The 20,436-nt window shown below is 39.2% G+C and overlaps 1 protein-coding gene across 1 annotated transcript in view; it reads left to right on the top strand.

Annotated features, from left to right (window-relative positions):
* The window catches only part of DNAH5 (dynein axonemal heavy chain 5), a 196,427-nt gene that overhangs the window by 65,239 nt on the left and 110,752 nt on the right, over positions 1 to 20,436 (top strand). The window contains 10 exon segments of the mRNA XM_045847800.1: positions 1,066 to 1,265; positions 3,435 to 3,588; positions 5,074 to 5,237; positions 8,116 to 8,272; positions 11,630 to 11,842; positions 12,598 to 12,822; positions 14,483 to 14,655; positions 17,575 to 17,753; positions 18,136 to 18,323; positions 18,666 to 18,860. Of these exon segments, the coding sequence (XP_045703756.1) occupies positions 1,066 to 1,265; positions 3,435 to 3,588; positions 5,074 to 5,237; positions 8,116 to 8,272; positions 11,630 to 11,842; positions 12,598 to 12,822; positions 14,483 to 14,655; positions 17,575 to 17,753; positions 18,136 to 18,323; positions 18,666 to 18,860 (1,848 nt within the window).

The raw sequence follows: 20,436 nt of genomic DNA, 5'->3' as shown, positions 1-20,436 counted from the left end.
TATGTGTTTAAGTAGAGAAATCCGGTAGGCAACTCAGATGTGGGTCTTGCCTAGAGATCTGAAAGGAACATAGATGAGCTGAGCTAGAGAGGGAGCAGAGCAGTGAGGTGAGGGAGAGCAAGAGCAGGACTTGACTCGTGGTCCGGGAGAAGATAAGGCTGCGGAGGAGACTGGGGAAGTGCTCAGAGTTGGGAAGAAATCAGGTTTCTGCTAAAGCCTTCTCTCATACTGCATGGATTTGAGTTAAATTGGAGACACGTTAAATTTTGAGTCTGGTTAAAGTTTCAGAACTTAAATGTTTGCTGCATATTTTTGATACTCATTTAAAATTTTTGATATCATTGACACACAACTTTGTGTAGTTTAAGGTGTATGACATATTGATTTGATACATTCATATTACAGTTATGTCGCAGTGTTGGAACACCTCTTTCATCACATAATTACCATTTCTTCTAGTGGTGAGGTCAGTTTAGATCTAGTCTCTTAGCAAGTTTAACATTTATAATATAGTTTTCTTGTCTACACTTATGCTGTGTATCACATCTTCTGAACTTACTCATTTACTAGTTGCAAGTTTGTACCCTTAAATATCTCCCATTCCCCCACCTCCAAGTTCCTGGTAACCACCAATTCATCGTTTTTTTTAGTTCAATTTTTAAGATTCCACATGTAATGGGTATGATATTGTCTTCCTCTGTGTCTTATCTTACTTCACCTATTGTCCTCAGGGCCCATCCATGTTGTCGTAAATGGGAAGATTTCCTTTTCTCTCAGAGTTGAATAATATTACATTGTTGCATCTTTTTTGTTAACTTTCTTTCTGGAATAATTTGGTGGGAATTTTTTTTTTAAATTATGGCTCAGCTAATTAGTATTATCTCCACCTCCTTCTCTATTTGTGCAAGTACATACACAAATACCACGTATTATATTGCAGCTTAGTTCTGGGAATATGAGTATTTATGGGTACCTATGAAGCAGAGTGAAGGTGAGACCTCCGTTGAACATAGACTATCAGAGAAGGCTGTGTGCCTTTCAGATGATACAATGCCATTTTAATAGGACATCTGTATCGGCGCTGTAAAAGAGAGAGACATCGAGCAAAAGCTGAAGCAAGTGATTAATGAGTGGGACACCAAAACATTCACATTTGGCAGCTTTAAAGCCCGCGGAGAACTCCTTCTGCGCGGAGACAGCACCTCGGAAATCATCGCCAACATGGAGGACAGCTTGATGCTGCTGGGCTCCCTGCTGAGCAACAGGTAGGAGGAACTCCATCTTTTCCTGGGATTTAGGAACCATAAGACCAAGCATTTCCAGGGAAATCAATGTTTAAAAAATGCAACCGTACCCTTCCTACAATGTAGTCCATATTAACAATACTGATTTTTTACTCAGTCCTTTGGCACAGCATGCATATTACTGTTTTTATTTCATTATCCTGTATTTGTGGAGTGTGTCTGAGACTGTCTATTAGACAAAGTAACGCAACTATGCAATTAGCCAAGTGGATCTCGTGGAACATTTCAACTTGGCTGCTGACAAGCCCGCCACACAGCTGACAGCTCAGCAGGCTCTAGCGTCCCGGGGGAAAATTATGCTGAATTTCAACATAATTGTTCTACCTGGAAAAGCTTTTGCCAACAAGTTTACGGACTAGAAGTGTATATCCTTTCATGACCAAGATAGTGGATTTAATTCATAAAGAAAAGTAAAATGGTACAGGCTGGTACCAGTCTAACACTGTTTGACAGTAACAGCAAAGCCGTCCCGCTTTGGCCTCAGACCCAGGGACTTGCATTTCCTTGGTTCATGGCTTCCCTTTGCTCTTTCTGAAATAATTCTGTTCACTAGGATCTTCTTCGATACATGGTAATCACGTAGACTGTGGATATCAATGAGATACATATTAGTATACTTTCTTTAAAATGCCACTCTTTTTTCAGTGTATACGTGTATGGATAATTTTTAAAAAATTCTTATTCTTTTTATTTATTGGGTGCATCTACGTGTTTGAAATACTCTGGAATATAAAATTAGGTTTTAGATTAGGTTCCACTTATAGGTGGGATCATATGATATTTCTCTCTCACCACCTGGCTTATTTCACTTAGCATAATGCTCTCCAGTTCTATCCACACTGTTGCGAAGGGTCAGAGCACCTTCTTTCTTTCTGCTGCATAGTATTCCATTATGTAAACGTACCATAGTTTTTTGATCTATTCATTTACTGATTCATTTACTTAAGTTGCTTCCAGTACTTAGCTATTGTAAACTGTGCTGCTATGAACATTGGGGTGCATAGGTTCTTTTGAATTGGTGTTTCAGGATTCTTAGGGTAATACCAGCAGTGGAATTGCTTGGTCAGAAGGCAGTTGTACTTTTAGTTGTCTGAGGAAATCCCATACTGTTTTCCACAGTGGCTGCACCAGTCTGCATTCCCACCAACAGTGCCCTAAGGTTCCCTAACAGCAAGCAAGAAAAATATAATCAGAGACAGTGAAATAAAGAACAAACTGACAGTAGCCAGTGGGGAAGAGGGAGAGGCTAATGGGGGAAAATAGGGGAAGGGTCATCAAGGAACATATATAAAGGACACATGGACAAAGCCAAAGAGCATAGGATTGAGGGTGGGAGGCAGGGATGGATGGGGCAGGGTGAGGAGCAGTAGTGGGGGGGAAAGAAGACAACGGTGCTTGAACAACAATAAAAGATAAAATAAAAATACTCTCAAAAATAGGTTTTGGAGATTTGGATCATCGGTAACAGTAAGTCTGAACAACTTAGGGGTTGGTGAGATTTAAGGAATTGAGTTACTATTCATACCCAATCAGAATGGGGGACAGATGGAAGATGACACACCCTAAGGAGGGAGAGAAGGCACATATGTAAATTAAGTGAAAACTATTTGTGTGAGGGTTGGAGAAACTTGCTTACTCGTGACATCAAATCCACAGAGTTGTGTGAGGAATACCCATTCAAGATAAATTTATTGAACAATTACTATGTGCCATGTGCTCTTTATGGTGCTATGAAGAAAAATGAATAAAACAAAATCTCTGTTGCCACGGAACTACACAGAAGCTCAGTAGCAAGAACATTCCTCTGCTGGCTGCAGCAGCAAGGGCCAGAATTATACTACTGTGGCAGACCGGGGGAGTGAAACCTCATACCTGCTCTGCTCCTTAGGGGACACGTCTCCCACTGCTCTGTGCTATGGATCAAAAGGGAAAAAGTTAGCCTGACAATGTCCAACCAATGGTGGTGACTTAATCACTTGGTAGCATCATTTTACAAGCCAGCGACATAATTAGAGTTGTAAAGAAATAGGTAAAAATTAGGATATTTAAAACCCGTTTTTATTTGAAAACAACAACAGTAAAATGAAACCATCACAAAACCCTAAATGCTGAATGTAATTCCTGTTTTAGGTACAACATGCCATTCAAAGCCCAGATCCAAAAATGGGTGCAGTTACTTTCCAACTCAACAGACATCATCGAGAACTGGATGATGGTGCAAAACCTGTGGATTTACTTAGAAGCCGTCTTTGTGGGAGGAGATATTGCCAAGCAGCTTCCTAAGGTTTCAGAATTTTTAAAAAATGATCTCATTTTGTGTTTAACTTAGAGAACTAATAACTAATAATTCTTTTAAAAATGTAATTCAACTTCTGTTGAGCCACCACCTCCCCAATTTTTTTGTAGTTGCTGTTGAACTGCTTTTCAAAGAGAGAGTAATTATGGAAAAGAAGGGGTGTGAGAATCAAAGTACAAATGCTACAAAGCTGTGAGGTTTTATAGGAAATGGGAGGTTAAAAAAAAAGAATGAATCCCTGCATAATTGATATACTTCAGATAATTTGAAGGTAGACTTTGGAACAGTGTGGAATTATGGAGTAGTTATCTTAACAATGGTGGGATAATTTGTTCTACTACTGACAGTTTAAAATAACTCACACTATACAATATATCTAATTATATCTGAACTGTAAAATTGAGGGGTGGAAATCTGTCGGAAAAAAGGTCCCAAACAAAAAGGCCCTCTTCTCAAGTATTGAGTGTGTTTTTCTCTTCAAAGTATAATCATCTCACTAGGTAGATATAGACTGTATTTTGAGATATTAAAAAAATTTTAAAACCTAATCTCAAGGATTCTTATTTAATTACCTTGACTTGTTTGCAAAATTCTAACATTTTAACTGTACATTTGAGTTTTAGAGGCATGATTATGGTGAGTGATCTCTTGGGTGTCTAGCTTTCTCTTTGGTTTCTTTTCAGTTTAATTGTAGAGGGCAGATCTATTAGCTGATTTATTGTTTGGCTATCAGTGAATATATGTATACACTGAAATTTTAAGTGTTTATTTACTTATTTTTGCTTTCATATTGCATTGTGTTTTTCTTCTTGATGGGTGGAAAAGAATCTCAAATTGGACTTAAGAAGGGAAACTTGCATGCACTACTGTTCATGCTAGGAGCTAGGTGGGGTTTCTTGTTCTCATATTTGATGGTACATGCTCATTGAACAAATAAAGCTTTAATGATGAAAATAAAAGTCATTCCTACTTTCTCAAAATAATCTGCACATTTTGAATTTCCCCCCCAAAAGTATTTTATAAAAATTTGCAGTGTTAACATTATGCTAAAATTAATTGTGTATCTTATTTTTATTATTTTATTTTCTAAATACACAAGCAATTCAATGCTCAGTGTAGCAAATTTGAAAAATGAAAAAATTCTTTCATTTAGAGATAACTGGTAGAGACAATTAGGAATGTCCTTTCCTTCCAAATTGTCCCATATTGTATTATTACTTTTGTATCTGTTTCCTGATTTTAGTTAACATAATGGGGTATGAGGGGTGAGCTACAGATTCTTATTTAGGAAAAAGGGCAGTAGGTGCAAAAAGCACAAGGAGAATTGAGCTGGAACCCATGTGACATTTCAGGCATGTAAAGCTGGGGTATCCAGACTAGTCAGAAATCTGGCCTTAGCAGAAAGTACGTGAAAGGCTCTGTACTTGAGATCACAGACGTGTCCTAGTGTGCTTTCTCACCTCATTCTTACAGGAAGCCAAACGCTTTTCCAATATCGATAAGTCTTGGGTGAAGATCATGAATCGGGCGCATGAAATGCCAAACGTGGTTCAGTGTTGTGTTGGAGATGAAACTATGGGGCAGCTATTACCACACTTGCTGGACCAGTTGGAATTATGCCAGAAATCCCTCACCGGGTAAGTTCACTGCTCTCTGAAGGCTCTCTTAGCATCCTAGAGGTGGAAGAGACCAGAGAGATTAGACAGAATTAGCCAAGTCAGTTTTCTTTTGCTGAGAACTAATTCACGCCCAATGTTGCACAGATAAAACTGATAGTTTGGAGCCTTATAGTGTCTCCAAGCATTTATTAGATTTGTCCTGATGTTGGAAGTATAGCATTTAAGACACCTTTCATTACTGGGACCAGATCTTGCAAATGTTCTCATGCAGTCCTCGCTTGTAAAAAATAATGCACCTATTTTTCCGGTATCCTTCTTGAAAAAATATCTGAAGAACCAACCGATTTCATTACACTGAACCAAGAACAGCTTGAACAATTTGTAGTGTGCACAAAGAGTCAAGATTATACAGAAACAAGATCAGTATGCAGAACACTCTTATGTATATGGAGGCTGTGTGAATTCCAAGAGTAATAAAAAGTTTTCTTTTTTCCCCTTTGGAGAGTCAAGATAAAATTGTGGAAATAGAAATATGTTAATTAATACTATTGTAGAAACATTTATCTACACATGCTTTTATTTTATTTTTTACTTTTTATTGAGTTCGAATTGACATATAACATTATATTAATTTCAGGTGTACAACATAATGATTAGATATCTTTATATATTGCAAAATGATCACCACAATAAGTCTAGATAACATCCATCACTGCCTGTAGTTACAATTTTTTTCTTGTGATGAGAACTTTAAAAATCTACTTTTAGCAACTTTCAAATATGTAATACATATCATTAACTATAGTTACCATGATGTACATTTCATTTCCAGGAATTATTTTATAACAAATACACAGGCTTTTAAATATCACCCCTTCTAAGCTGTTAATCTCTTCAGAATTGTCAGTATGTATGGAGAAGCTTTGGGTAAACTATTGATTATTGTATTGGTCAGGGTTCTCTAGAGACACAGAACTGCAAGGATATACACACACACCCTCAAGTTTTCTTTTTTTACTTCATTTTTTCTTCTTCTTATGGACACACTCTACTGTGTCACTTGATAATATGTCAATATTTCATAACTACTCAGAGAAAAAGTCTACTCTGAAATTACGCACACTTGTTACTGAGCTCCCCTTGGCTTTTGCACCTGATACCAAGGAGAAGTTATGAGCCAAAATATGTAAGCCCAGTATAGACACTTGAGTACTAATATTTACACAAAAACAAGACCCTCTCACCGATGCTGATGAGGGTCTGCACAGATGGAAGGGATCAGGAATAAGTTGTCTCTTCTACTTTGAAACAGAGGTCTGGTTGTTATGTTCTGCGTGCCTCCCTCCATCTTGATCTGGACGGACAGAAAACATGACCTGGCTCATGAGCAGTACCAGACTAGGCAAGTGATGGTCAGGAATTGGCAAGGAAGTTAATAAGAATAAAAATCAAAGTTATATAAATAAGAAGGATTAGGGTATTCAAAATGATAATGTTAACATTTAAAGTAAGGAATGTAAAAAGCTAGTGCAAACAAAATAAAACATTGTAAGCATTAAAGTAAGACTTCAAGAAAATGAGGGGGTATATAAGAGGAGACTCTTTGGGCAGCCTCTGTTTTTATCCTTCTCTCTCTTTGAGGACAGATTTTGTGCTTTTGGACATACTCAAAGTGAATACATCCAAACTGCCCAGAGACTACTAGCTCATAATGTGTATTTTAGTAAATATTCTGTGTGAGTCGAAGGGGAAGATGGCAACACACACAGCAAGCTCACCCACTGTCAGCACTTGAGACCTGCCCATTTCCTTCCCAAGTTCCTCACTACCACGGGCCTCTCCCTAGATGACCTTCCCTTCCTTGCCTCTTTCAGAGCCTGAGAAAATTCCTCTCTTTTGTGCTGAGGAATTTAGCTCTGACCCTCATCCTGGACACCCCACTGGACAAAAGTCTAGTGGTTGATTAAACACGGACTAACAAGAGTTCCCCGTTTATGCCCCTGAGGTTGCCACCTGGCTTCCGCTTCTCATGCAGGTAGTCTTTTCATAAAAACACTAAGAAGAGAATTCTGCTTCTATGAAATAAAAATAATTCTCTCATTATTTTATATAGGAGACATAAATAATACAAATAAAAAATAAGAAATAAGTGATATTGAATACAAATGAAAGACTAGAAATAAAAAAAAAACCCAGAGTTTAAAAGTATGGTAGGATTTCAAAAAGAAACTGCAATTAAAACTGCATTAATTATATCAAAATGTGTTGGAAAATGAAGATACAGAAGCATAGGTATGAGAGAGAAGAACAGAAAAAATACCCATAACATAAGGAATTATCATAAAATAAAGCAAACGGAGAAACAGAAGTGTGGTTGGAAGCAGGACAATGATGGAAGCACTGGCCGGGTCTCTGTAACTCTGGGAGGCGGAGAGCAGAGCCAAGGCCTTTTGCTGAGCTCATTTGTAGCTGGATTTTGCTTCTTCTTTGGTGATGGATTCATTGGATTTTTAAAGATGCCGTTCCGTGAACGCAGCACCCTTTACCTGACAGTGCTGTGTTTCCAAACAAAACAAAACAAACACGTCCTGTGTGTATTTTTCCCATTTTCTACAAGAAAGCATGCAATTTTTTAGATTAAGTCAAATGCATACAGTACAGTTGTGAAGAATGAAGAAATTCTTCCTGCAGTTCTGGCAAGGGAAATTGTTTCCCCATTGGAATGTGGAATACTCCCTGGCAGAATCAGTAAGGAGAGCAAAACCAGAACACTGAACGGGATGTAGGAAGTTCAGATTGTCTCAAAATTTTTCCCTCTTTTCCCACCCAGAATAATTTATGTCTAGAGTCTTGCTTTGTGTGTTTACAGCATTTTATCTTTTCCCTTCCCACTTAGATACTTGGAGAGAAAACGACTTTGCTTTCCTCGCTTCTTCTTTGTCTCAGACCCGGCCCTGCTGGAGATTCTGGGCCAGGCCTCGGACCCACACACTATACAAGCCCATTTGCTGAATGTGTTTGACAACATTAAAACTGTCAAGTTCCATGAAAAGGTTCGCCTAATTCTAATCACTGTCCAGCCACTGCTATATCTTAGGATCTCTGCAGTCTTTATTAAATGGTTCTCCAACGTTCTGTTTACAAAACATTGCTTCCCTGGCCACTAAGTCTAAGCCAGTGACTAAAAGCAAACTTTTGGGCCCAATTTACCTTTAGAACTATGTGATTTTTAAAAACAATATCCAGAGTGTACATTTGAATAACAGTACTTTAACTGTGATGAAGAATGCATTGTCTGTAGCTTTCATGGTTTTATATGTCAAGTTAACTGTTTAGAAATTCAATAAAACAAAGAAACCAATTGCTCATAAAATAGTGCCTTGACTAGACAGAATGCCCACTGTAAGCTGATTGCTTTAATCAGGCTTCAGACGTTTTTGGCATGATGATCTTCCCTGTATTTCATCATGCTTAATTTAAACCTTTTCTTTTTAACATTCCCAACAACTTTGTAGAATCATGGACTTGTATGGGTCCCAAGAGAGATCATTCAATGTGAGGGAGACCACATTTATAAAGGTGCTGGGGACATTGTCTAATCCAAAGGTGTCCAACATTTTAGTGTCTCTGGGCCACACTGGAAGAAGAAGAGTTGTCTTGGGCCACACATTAAATGCACTAACACTAAGAAAAACAAAAAAAAATCTCATAATATTTTAAGTAAATTTACAATTTTGCATTGGGCTGCATGCATAGCCCTCCTGGGCTGCATGTGGCCCTCAGGCCATGGGTTGGACACCCCTGTACTCTGATCCATCCCTTCACCCACAATTTCCAGGAAAGTGACACTACCAGTTTGATGACACGGTCAGTTCCCCTTGAATGCTTCATGCAAACCTGTAGTGCCATTCATTTAGCATCCTGCCATGCGGTCTGCACTTGCTGAGCAACTGCCATGTGCCCGATGTCATGCCTGACAACGGGAGGTTACAAAGCCCCGGGAATTCATGATCTGGTGGAGTCTATAGTGTGCAATTAGTGCAGTGGTAGAGAGAAGCCATTGTAAACAGTTAAAAGCCAGCCCTTTAAGTTCAAGCACCTTGCTATGTGCCAGGCATGATGCTAGACCCAGGGTTCCAAGGAACAATGTATCCTAAATAGTACTGAAGTTATTTTTACGCACTACAACATTCAAGAGAAATTTGACAAAGTGTTGGTAATTTTTGACTTGCTGTGCTAGTATTGTACACAAAGATCATGAAGTGCTTGGCAGGGAGCCCTAACCTGGGTGAACGGGGTGTGAGAGAAGGCTTCCTGCAGGAGAATATGGTGTTTGAGCTGATTTTTGAAGGTAAATGAAACATAGCCAGGGAGGTGGAGAAGGGACACATGTTCTGGTCATAGGAATGGCAAGGGGAGGTGGGGCAGGAGTGCACGTATAAAGTGTGAGGGAGTGGAGTATATTAGTTTCCCAAGATTGTCTTTGATTGAAACAACAGTAGTTTATTCTCTCCCAGTTCTGGAGGCTAGAATTCTGAACTAAGGTGTTCGCAGGACTGGTTCCCATTGGAGGCTCTGAGGGAGAGTCTGTTCCATGCCTCTTTCCTAGTTTCTCGTGGTGGTTAGAAACCCTTGGTGTCTCTCAGCTTGTGGGCACATCACTTCAGTCTCTGCCTTTGTCCTCATATGACGTTCTTCCTGTGTATCTGTGTCTAAATGTCCTTCTATTTCTAAGGACATCACTCATTGGATTAGGTAGGGTCCATTGTTTTCCAGGACCTCATCTTAACTTAATGATATCTGCAAAGACTCTATCTCCAAATAAGATCCCAGTCACAGGTACTGGGGTTTAGGGCTTCAACACAGTTTTTTTTGGGGGGGGGAGTGGCAGACACAATTTGACTCATAATAGGAAGTGATGAGCAAAGGGAGAAGGAGGTGTAGACCAGATTCCCAAAATTCAAGTGCATCACACTATGGAATTCTACTTCATGGGGCATGTGACAGAAGCCATGGGAGGTTTTTATGTAAGGCAATGACCTGATTTGTGTTTTGGAAAGATTCTCTGGCTCAGTGTAGGTGGTAGAATAGAGAGAAGCATGGAGACCAGTGTTGGAAATGACTGCAAAGTCAGGATGGCGGAGGCTGAGCTGCTACAACAAAGCCTGGACCAAGTGGGTGGGTAGAGAAGAAAGGAAGACATGGAAATGGTTTAAAAATCAATGTTTGTGTAGGCCTACAGGACGTGTAGGTTGAAAGGGGAATGCATTATCCAAAAAGTGCTTTTTGATGTTCAAATCCTTCTGCTACAGCGCTAGAACTTCGTGGTGCTTGGTGAAGCTTCTCACTCTCTGATTGTGCTTTGAACATAACTTAAATTTCCTCATTTTTAGCCTCTGTTCATAGCAATTACTTCTTAAAGTAGCATTCATTTTTTTTGTTTCTGCCATAATATATCTACAATCAGTGGCAGATCCTGGTTTTGTGGGTCCTAAATCTCATGCAATTATAAATACCAATTTATATTCAGAACCTTGACATGGGTCCAAGTAAGTGAGAGACCCTGAAATTTAGTACTCATTGGCTTCATTAATACAGGTCTAAATCTGAGATTTAGGATTCAGTTCTAATTCTGAGATCAAGGGGACAATATTCCACTTACTAAACAATAAAAACAATACATATTCACAATTAGTTTATAGTTGGTGTTATTTTTTAAATTGGCACGAACAAGCAGGGAAGCAGGTAGAGAAGTAGGGAAGGCACAGTTTTTAATGAGTAGTTTTAGGGAAGAGATTTAGTCTCAGACACATGTCCTCCAAGGTCGCATGATCGGTGAATGGCAGAGCACCATTGGAATGGGTACTTTAGAACCCTAAACACCATGCTATACTCAGTATGCTGTACTACAGGGAAGCTGAAGTGAAATGACCAGATCTGGAACTGGGATTGAATTAGAAAACATTGTGAGCAACCAAGAACTCCTGTAAGGAGCACACTGTAGCGTGCAGAAGTAGAGTTACCTTGTTAGGTGTTTGCATTGATCATATTGGCCAGGACATTGCTAATGTCAACCTGATAAGCGAGTGTGGATGACAGGCTCTTAGAGAGTTTCATTTCATTTGGGGAAACTAGAGATTTTGGATCATCACATTTATATTGAATATTTCTCTTAGAAAACAAGTTTTTCCCTCAGAAGTATAGACTACTTAGAATTGATTTAGTATTCCCTTTTAGCTTTCATGGATAACTTCTCTACTGTTTTGAAATTGATTTTATATCATATTTTGACTTTTATGTTATAATCTGTAGCTTAGCTTCTGTAGGAAGGATAACAGTGACATGAGGGCAATGGAGGAATTTATTCTTTATATGAATATAGCTATATATTTCTTTGGCTTCTAACGTAGATCTATGATCGCATTCTGTCAATTTCCTCTCGAGAGGGTGAGACGATTGAATTGGATAAACCCGTGATGGCAGAGGGCAATGTGGAAGTGTGGCTTAATTCTCTCTTGGAGGAATCAAAGTCCTCATTACATCATGTGATTCGCCAGGCAGCAGAAAATATTCAAGAAACAGGTTTCCAACTGATTGAATTTCTTTCTTCCTTCCCTGCTCAGGTCAGTGTATTAAAATTGGAAAGTGTTTTTTACAGAATAGTCATTTTAGAGCTCATACATTTTCTATTGTAAACTACACAGCTGGCTTCTATTTAACTCTGGACCAATATTAAGATTTTTATAAGAATTTTCTAAATGTAGATAAGCTTAAAGATTTCAACTGTAGGTTATTTGGTTTTATATATGTATACACACACACACAAATATATATACACATGTGTGTTGTAGAGACATTTGATATATTTTGTTTAATTTAAAAGTTTTTTCCTTACTGAATCTCTTTAGTGCAAAAGTCATAAAAGTGTATTGAGTATATGTTTTGCCAGAAAAAGGAAAACTATATTTCAGCATTAAACTACAGAAAACAATATTTTCTTAGTCATTGTGATCAGTGAAGATTTTGCAAGTATCTACTGCACGTAAACACTGTGTTGGTTTGGGAAGAGCAGGTTTAAGACATATGCTTCCCCTGTCAGTAACTTAAAATCTAGCTGGGGAGAAATATGACTTAAACAATAAATGACTTAAAATTGTAAGAAAAAACTTATAGATACATCACAAGGTTATACATATTTAGTCATCAGGTAAACAGTGTGAGTAGCGTTTTCCTAATTTCTGTTATGACATACCAAATTGATGTATTCGAGGTTGATATCATATTTGCATAATAACCACAACTATTCACTACATTGTAATTTCTATTTAAATACAACCATGTGCCATATACACTCATGAAGCCCTTTTATTTCCCTCAGGTTGGATTATTAGGAATTCAAATGATATGGACACGGGATTCAGAAGAAGCCCTTAGAAATGCCAAGTTTGATAAAAAAATCATGCAGAAAACCAATCAGTCCTTCCTGGAGCTACTGAATACATTGATCGACATGACAACCAAAGATCTGAGTTCCATGGAACGAGTTAAATATGAGACTTTGATCACTATTCATGTGCACCAAAGGGATATCTTCGATGACCTGGTAAATGCTTTAGAAGTGCTGTGGCATGTACTGAAAAGCACACACTGGTGACTGTCTGTGATTACCCACTGGAATTAGTTTGAATGAACTCAATGAAAAGGTTAAATTCAGGCAAAGAAGGATTTTTACGATGCGAGCTTCTTTGTCAGGTTTTCTTTTGTTTTGAGATGAAATTTCATTCATATCCCAATAATCCCTGCTAAGATGTTATCGAAGCAATTAGGCTTTATTTTAAAATTCGTTATGTGATTATTTTAAATACTAAAATGTCATGTAGCATCCTGAAAAGCATTCATTTGTCTTGTGCACATTTTAGATATTGAAGATTACCAGTTTCTTGCTACAGAATTGATAAGTAGTATTGCTGGTAGAGTCACTTAGTCCTTCCTTTAAGGCTATTGATAAATCACAGCTTTAACAAGTTTTACTACATTTTATGTCATTGACTGCAAATAGTCTTTTATAATATACTTTGTGACATTCAGGTGTCATACAGATTTTTGCCTTTAAAAGAGAACAGGGAGGAAAAGAGTTTAGTAGATATTGAAAATAGGAAATATGAAAAGAAAAGAAATTTGTCCTCTACTATGAAATAGGACATTAGATAAGAGGCAAGACGCTCTTACTTTCATAATAATTTTCTGGATCGTGTCTCATCCCATTATGTAAAGAAGATTATGAAAGATTGGTTTTGATATAATGGAAATAAGGCAGCACATTCAAGCTGTTGTGTGCTAATCTTCTCTCTTAATATTTAAGCACCCTCTTTGCCTCTCTGAGAAATAAAGGGCTCAGGGTAATTTTAATTTTTATTTATCCTCACCTGAGGACTTTTTTTTTTTTAAGAGAGGAAGGGAGAGAGGATGGGAGAGAGAGAAACAGTGATGTGAGAGAGAAGCATTGATTGGTTGCCTCCCATATGAGCCTGGATTGGGGACTGTGTGCACCCAAACTGGGGATTTTATGCACCCAGACTGGGGACTGAAATCTCAACCTAGATATGTCTCCCAACTGGGAATTGAACCCACAACCTTTTGGTTATGGGATGACACTCTAACCAGCTGAGCCACACTGGACAGGGCCAGGAAATTTTAGGTTTCTTAATTGTCGAAGAAAAAGATTAAAGTGGCTTAAAATTTTGGTTAAAAAATTCGACAAAAGTACTGCTGAGCAATAACTTGTCATTAGGTTTAGAAATGTTGGCCCTCTGTAAATCCCAGGAAAAATAATTAGTGGACTTAAATAAAACCAACAGTGTACTTTGTCATAATCACAAGTGATGCCTTTTTTCTCACGAGACTACTTGGTTCTGTCTTTGGATGCCAAAAGGTGTTTTCCATACTCAGTATTTCATAGCTAGAACTGTGGTATCGGGCATTAAGGGTGAAAGAAGGGTATTATTAAAATATTTCATGCTGTTTAAATTGGGAAGCTTAATGAGAGGTTTCTCTTGAATTTTCCCACACCCATGTCTTCTAAAGTATTTTTTTTTGTTGGTCAGTGGAGGGGTAGGCTGGACAACAGCACAGTTGACATTTCTGAACGAGTCGGGTAGTCTTTGAGTTGTGCTTACTTAACATTATGGTATACATGAATGCTAATGTGCATGCTTAATAAATAGGTCTCATCCCAGTTTTGACCTATATGTTTTGCATTTCAGTGTCACATGCATATCAAGAGCCCTACAGACTTTGAATGGTTGAAACAGTGCAGATTTTATTTTAATGAAGATGCTGACAAGATGAAGATCCACATCACAGATGTGGCTTTCATATACCAGAACGAATTTTTGGGCTGCACTGACAGGCTTGTCATAACTCCTCTCACAGACAGGTATGGAAGGGCTCTGTGACTCCACAGCCTCTGTGCCCCGCCCCCTAACGTCTGTATTCTCGGGAGTTACTCAGGGGATTTCTGCTTAATGCCTCCTTAGGCGTTATAAGCTCTTTTATTCCAAAGTCTTTGAAATTCAGTATTCTTAGCTTTACATGTGTGTCTCCACATATGGTTTAGGTTTGTGTTCGAAACAGACTTTGCTTCCTTTGCCTTTAGTCTTATAGAGGCCAAGCTCAAATGATCTCTCTGGACATCAAATGGGCCAGAAAGGGAACGAAGTGCCATGTGTCAATAGGTGCAGATCACATGGGCCTTGAGGGCTGCTTTGGGCACTGTGACACCTGTTGTCGTATAAGGACAAATAAGGTGGTTTTTTAGCAGGAAAGAAATTGAATGTCAATGCTGGTGTAAAGCATGGGGAAGACATTGGCCTGAGTATCTGGAATTCTTAGATCTGCACCCTGCCTGTTATTTGCCAGCTGTGTTAGCCAGAGCTGTGGTGCAGGTTCCCTGGACTCAGTTTCCTCATCTGTAAGATGAAGTAGGCTATCTCCAAGGGTCCTTCCATGGCTAATACTCTGTAATTCACTTAGTCTAATCCAAACTTGGTGGCATCAGTCACTTGTATACGCTCTGTTGAGGGGTGCACTGAATACTTACTTTGGACACAGTGGCTGTGCATTAAAATCAGTATTTGGCTTAAGTAGAAACTGAAGCTGAGCATCAGCCATTTTCACAGAATGAATCTCTGGGCTATTAGATTGCAAATATCATCAGGCAAAATGTAAAAGTTTGACATAGTAGAACTGTCATCTTCTAGATTGCTCCTTCTATGTGTTCATGATGTTAAAGGAAACACTTGCTTTCAACTGAGAGTGGAGGATTAGCAAGAGATTTTATTGTGTATCACTTTCCTTTAGAATTTTCTCATCTTCATCACTCCTTACATTCCTCCTTATGTCTGGAGTGACGATCATTTATACTGGATGCCGTTGGGCATCCTTTTTGAGTTTGTTCTCCTTTTTTTGAAGTGGAGAGGTGGATAATCCCAACATATGAAGAATTCCTTGAGACACCTGAGACTTAAGCACTTCTTTCACCTCTCCTCCCTCCTCAAATGTCCAGCACTTCCCTCCCTTTCTCCTTCTCTGCTGAAGGCCTCGGTTCCATTTTATTGAGAAGATAGATGCTGTTGCAGGAGAGAACCTGTCCTCATTTCCCCATCACATCTGTGAACCAAGGCACCTGTCCTAATGCTGCCAGCTTTCTCTCCTGGTTCCCAGATATGGTTTGTGCTGCCATCCAAAGACAACTCTACAAATCAATGGTTATTTCCTCTCTGAGGGCATCACCAGTTTTCTATTCCTCCTGGATCATTCGCATCAACCTATAAACATGCTGTCTTTGCTTCCAGAAAGAAAGTTCTGCTTTGAACCCTCCAGTGTCCTTAGCATTTCTGTGCTCTCATCAAACTTCTGATACATGTGCCATTGTTGCCTTAGGAAGAGTGCCAACATTTTAGAATCAATGCTGTTTAAGAGTAGGAACCCAAAGCACTTCTATTTATGTGACAAAATGCATCTGGAGTGAGATGGATGCTTAATACTAATGCTGCTGATGGATTTGGCTAAATTGTGTGTTACTGAGCTCTGGGTCATGGGGTGGGTCATTGTTGATTTGGTACCAAGGTCATTTTCTTTATGTCTAATTCCAGTAGCTATTGGGATAGGAGGAACCAGATGAAAGTGCATAACTGGTTGGACTGGCACAAGCCATTTATTCATCAAATGTTCGTACAGAACCGAGTTCCAGGGTTGAGACAAGTAGCTGGGGGTACGAGTGTGCACCAGACCTGGTTCCTGGTAGCAGAGAGCCCGTGGCAGTCTGACAGGGGGGCAGAAAACACTAACAGAGCCGTGCAAGGGCCACTGCATCACATAAAATTTCCAATCCCATTCATGAATGCTGACATTTCTGAATCAGCAAAGACCCTGGAAAGGAAAGCAGAGATGGGATGGAGCAAGGGTCACACACATAGAGGACACTCTGGGGAGAGTATGTACATGTATGTTAATGTACATGATTATATGAAGATCCTTGGACAAATCTGTGTTTGTCTCTGAAGGGTATGTCTTAAAGATTTATGCCTTAGTATATGCTCCCAGAAATGGATTTAAGATGTGATGATTTAACAATGTGTGATTTAAATCTCACGGGACCATTGGCCCTCTACTATATCAAATTATAAAGTCTCAGATTCAAAAAAAGATTGATCTACTTTAATGGTTCCCAATCTGTTTCCTAGAATACTATTTTTTAGATATGGTAGATCTCAGTGAAGAAGTTGCATAATTGGTTTTGGAATTGGTATGTACTATTTTTTATTCTTGGTGACTCTCAATATATGGTATCGTAGAACCAGAGGCACAGAATCATGGAACAGACTGACAGCTGTAACAGGGGAGGGAGTAGGTGTGGACTGATGGAAAGAAGGTGAAGGAACCAGTCAAAGAACATACACGAAGGACCCATGGACATGGACAGTGGTGTGGGGACTGACTGTGGAAGTGGAGGGCAGGCTGGGTGGAGGGGGGCAAAGGGGAAAAATTGGGACACCTGTAATAGCATAAAAATAAAACATTAAAAAATAAAACCCAAGTATTCATCTTAAAAAAAGGCTGTTTAACTTTTTACAAGAATTTTCAAACTTAATTGCCCATAGACCATGCCCTCCTCTTTCCTTGATGTCCATAAAGATAGCTGTGATTTAGAATGCAGTGTGGGAAGTGTCATGTAGGGACCATGGCCTGGATCTTCGTTTTTTGAATCTTGTGTGGGTTTCATTTCACTGTGCTGTTTCACAAGTATGTTCTAGAGGCTGGTGCTGTGGTTCTAGCGATGTCTCTCCCCCCCAAGGTGTTATATCACGTTGGCTCAGGCCCTGGGGATGAGCATGGGAGGAGCGCCCGCTGGACCTGCAGGAACTGGCAAAACAGAAACGACCAAGGATATGGGACGATGCCTTGGGAAATATGTGGTGGTTTTCAATTGCTCAGACCAGATGGATTTCCGAGGGCTTGGACGGATTTTTAAAGGTGAAAGTTATGTTTTGTTTTGTTTTTTTTAATTTGTAGAGAAATTTCAGTTAACGTGGAATATCTTATTAAGATGTATTTTTCAATAATTGGCTGCATGTAGGGTAACTTTTTGGAAAATCTGAATCCTAGCAGTGTTGGGTGGATCAAATGTCAATGTCCCTGGCCTTTTGTCTTGTTTCTCTGTCCCCGCAGGGTGGGTGTTTACAGATACAGCACACACTGTGAGCTATTTCAGGGCACTCATGCATGACCTATTTGCTCCACTTTATTTCGGAACTAGCTTATTTCTGGCTTGTGTTGGCAACTGCGTGATGTCCTTTTTCTTGGCTCTCCAAAATTACATTACTAATTGAATTTTTCATTTTATTTCCTGTCTAAGGGCTGGCACAGTCTGGATCCTGGGGTTGTTTTGATGAATTTAACCGTATCGATCTACCAGTCCTCTCAGTTGCAGCCCAGCAAATTTCCATTATTTTGACATGTAAAAAGGAGCATAAAAAATCTTTTATTTTTACTGATGGAGATAAAGTGACCATGAACCCTGAATTTGGACTTTTTCTGACCATGGTAAGGAAGATATGAATGCTAAGGAAGCTAGGAAGATAAGAGGTAGAACTCTTACCACAGTTTTCATACATCTCCTTGGTCACGTGTCACCCACTTCCTGTGAATGGAAATTGGGATTGTAATTTTCACTCCAGTTCAAAAGCCTTTGGTGTCAAACAAAGCTCATATTAGTAACTCACCACTTAATCTCTTCAGTGAAAGGGAGGGGAAGATAGGTAAATGAATTCTCTGGCTGTCAGCCCAGATTTGTGGATGTGTCCATAATGGATCTTTTAACACCATGCTGACATGTGCTTGCTGCCCGTGATCACGTCATTCACCCTTGGGTTTTATTTTGTGTAGAATCCTGGCTATGCTGGGCGGCAGGAACTCCCCGAAAACTTGAAGATTAACTTCCGTTCTGTGGCCATGATGGTCCCCGATCGTCAGATTATCATAAGAGTGAAGTTGGCTAGCTGCGGCTTCATTGACAACATTGTTTTGGCCAGGAAGTTTTTCACGCTCTACAAGCTGTGTGAGGAGCAGCTTTCTAAGCAGGTGCGGCATTCTGAGGTTTCTGTGTGCTTGTGCGTGTTTCATGCTTCTACTCAGTAAAAGTCTTTCATTTTGAAAAATTGTAGGCTGGGGTTGTTGACAGGTACTTTATTGATATAGAGAGTTGTATCATTATAAACATAATTTTATATGCATAGTCTTATTAAGAAGTACAGTGAAAGAAATTAATGCTTACAGCATAGAAATGAGGTGAACACTATCTGGACTGATTGAAGAGCCAAAACACTATAGATGTTAGTATTTTCTCTTTATCCCACATATACATTTATCATAATATGCCTTATATGTTATCGTGGTTTTCAGGAATCACTGTCATTCACTCTTCTCTCTTTCACGCTCATTCACGTATTTGGCCAAGCTTTGCTATTCAACTTGCTTATTTCTTGTAACTTCCTTGCCAATTTCCTACACTGTTTAGAGTAGCAGCTTCTGACTTCATGGGATTCCAGAGTTGAGAGGCACAAAATTAATCATTTACTATTTCTGTATTAGTTATCTATTGCTGTGTAATAATGTCACCACAAAATTACTAACTTAAAATAATACATATTTATTATCCTACAAGTTCTGTGGGTCAGGTGTCCTGCCACAACTTAGTTGGGTCCTCTGCTTAGTGTCTAACAAGGCTGCAGTCAATGTTGACTGAGGCTGTGGTTTCATCAGATGCTTGGCTGGGGAGAGATCTACTCCCGAGCTCACTCATGATGTTGGCAGAATTCTTTTTTTTGAGATTCTAAAACTGAGAGATTCAGTTTCTTTCTGACTGTCAGTGGGAGGAGGCCAGTTCCCACAGAGCTTGGTGCCATCCTTTGCCACCTGGTGTCTCTAACATGAGCACACACTTTCTCAAAGTCAGCCAGGGAAAAAGCTTCCAGCAAGGTGAGTGCTAGTAATAGGGTGTATTGTCTGTATATAAAGAGATATTATAAGGTATTGCCTCACACAGTTATGGAAGCTGAGAAGTCCCACGATATGCTATATACAAACTGGAGACCCAGGAAGGCTGGAGGTGTAGTTTGAAGGGTCAATGTTGTAGATTCCAGTCCCAGTCTGGAAGAGTACTAGGACTGCTGAGGGCAGGAGATTGATATCCCAGCAAAACGATCAGGCAGAGAGGGCAAATCCAGCCTTCCTCCGATCCTCAGTGGTTTGGATGGTGCCACCTACACTGGGGAGGGCCATCTGCTTTACTTAGTTCATCAATTCAAATGCTAATCTCTTTCAGAAACACTCTCACCAGAAATAATGTTTAATCAGCTGTCCAAGCATTTCAGGGACCAGTCACATTGACACATAAAATTAACCATCACAAACCTTACCTAATATGACACATAATCATGTGTATGTAACCATATGCAACCTGTCACCTTTGCTGAATTCTATTGGTTAGAAGCACATCACAGGTCCTGCATATAGTGGTTCGAAGACCAGGAGGCAGGGATTATGTTACAAATGTCTAGAACATAGAAATAAAAATTCCTAAAAGCATATGGTAAATGATATCTTATAATAAACATACAAATAAAATGTGAATAACATTCCTCACATATATAATACT

The sequence above is a fragment of the Phyllostomus hastatus genome, unplaced genomic scaffold, assembly GCF_019186645.2.
Source record: "Phyllostomus hastatus isolate PE091 unplaced genomic scaffold, TTU_PhHast_1.1 phas_contig_58, whole genome shotgun sequence".
Lineage (NCBI taxonomy): Eukaryota > Metazoa > Chordata > Mammalia > Chiroptera > Phyllostomidae > Phyllostomus > Phyllostomus hastatus.
This window is presented reverse-complemented; position numbering and strand designations above follow the sequence as displayed.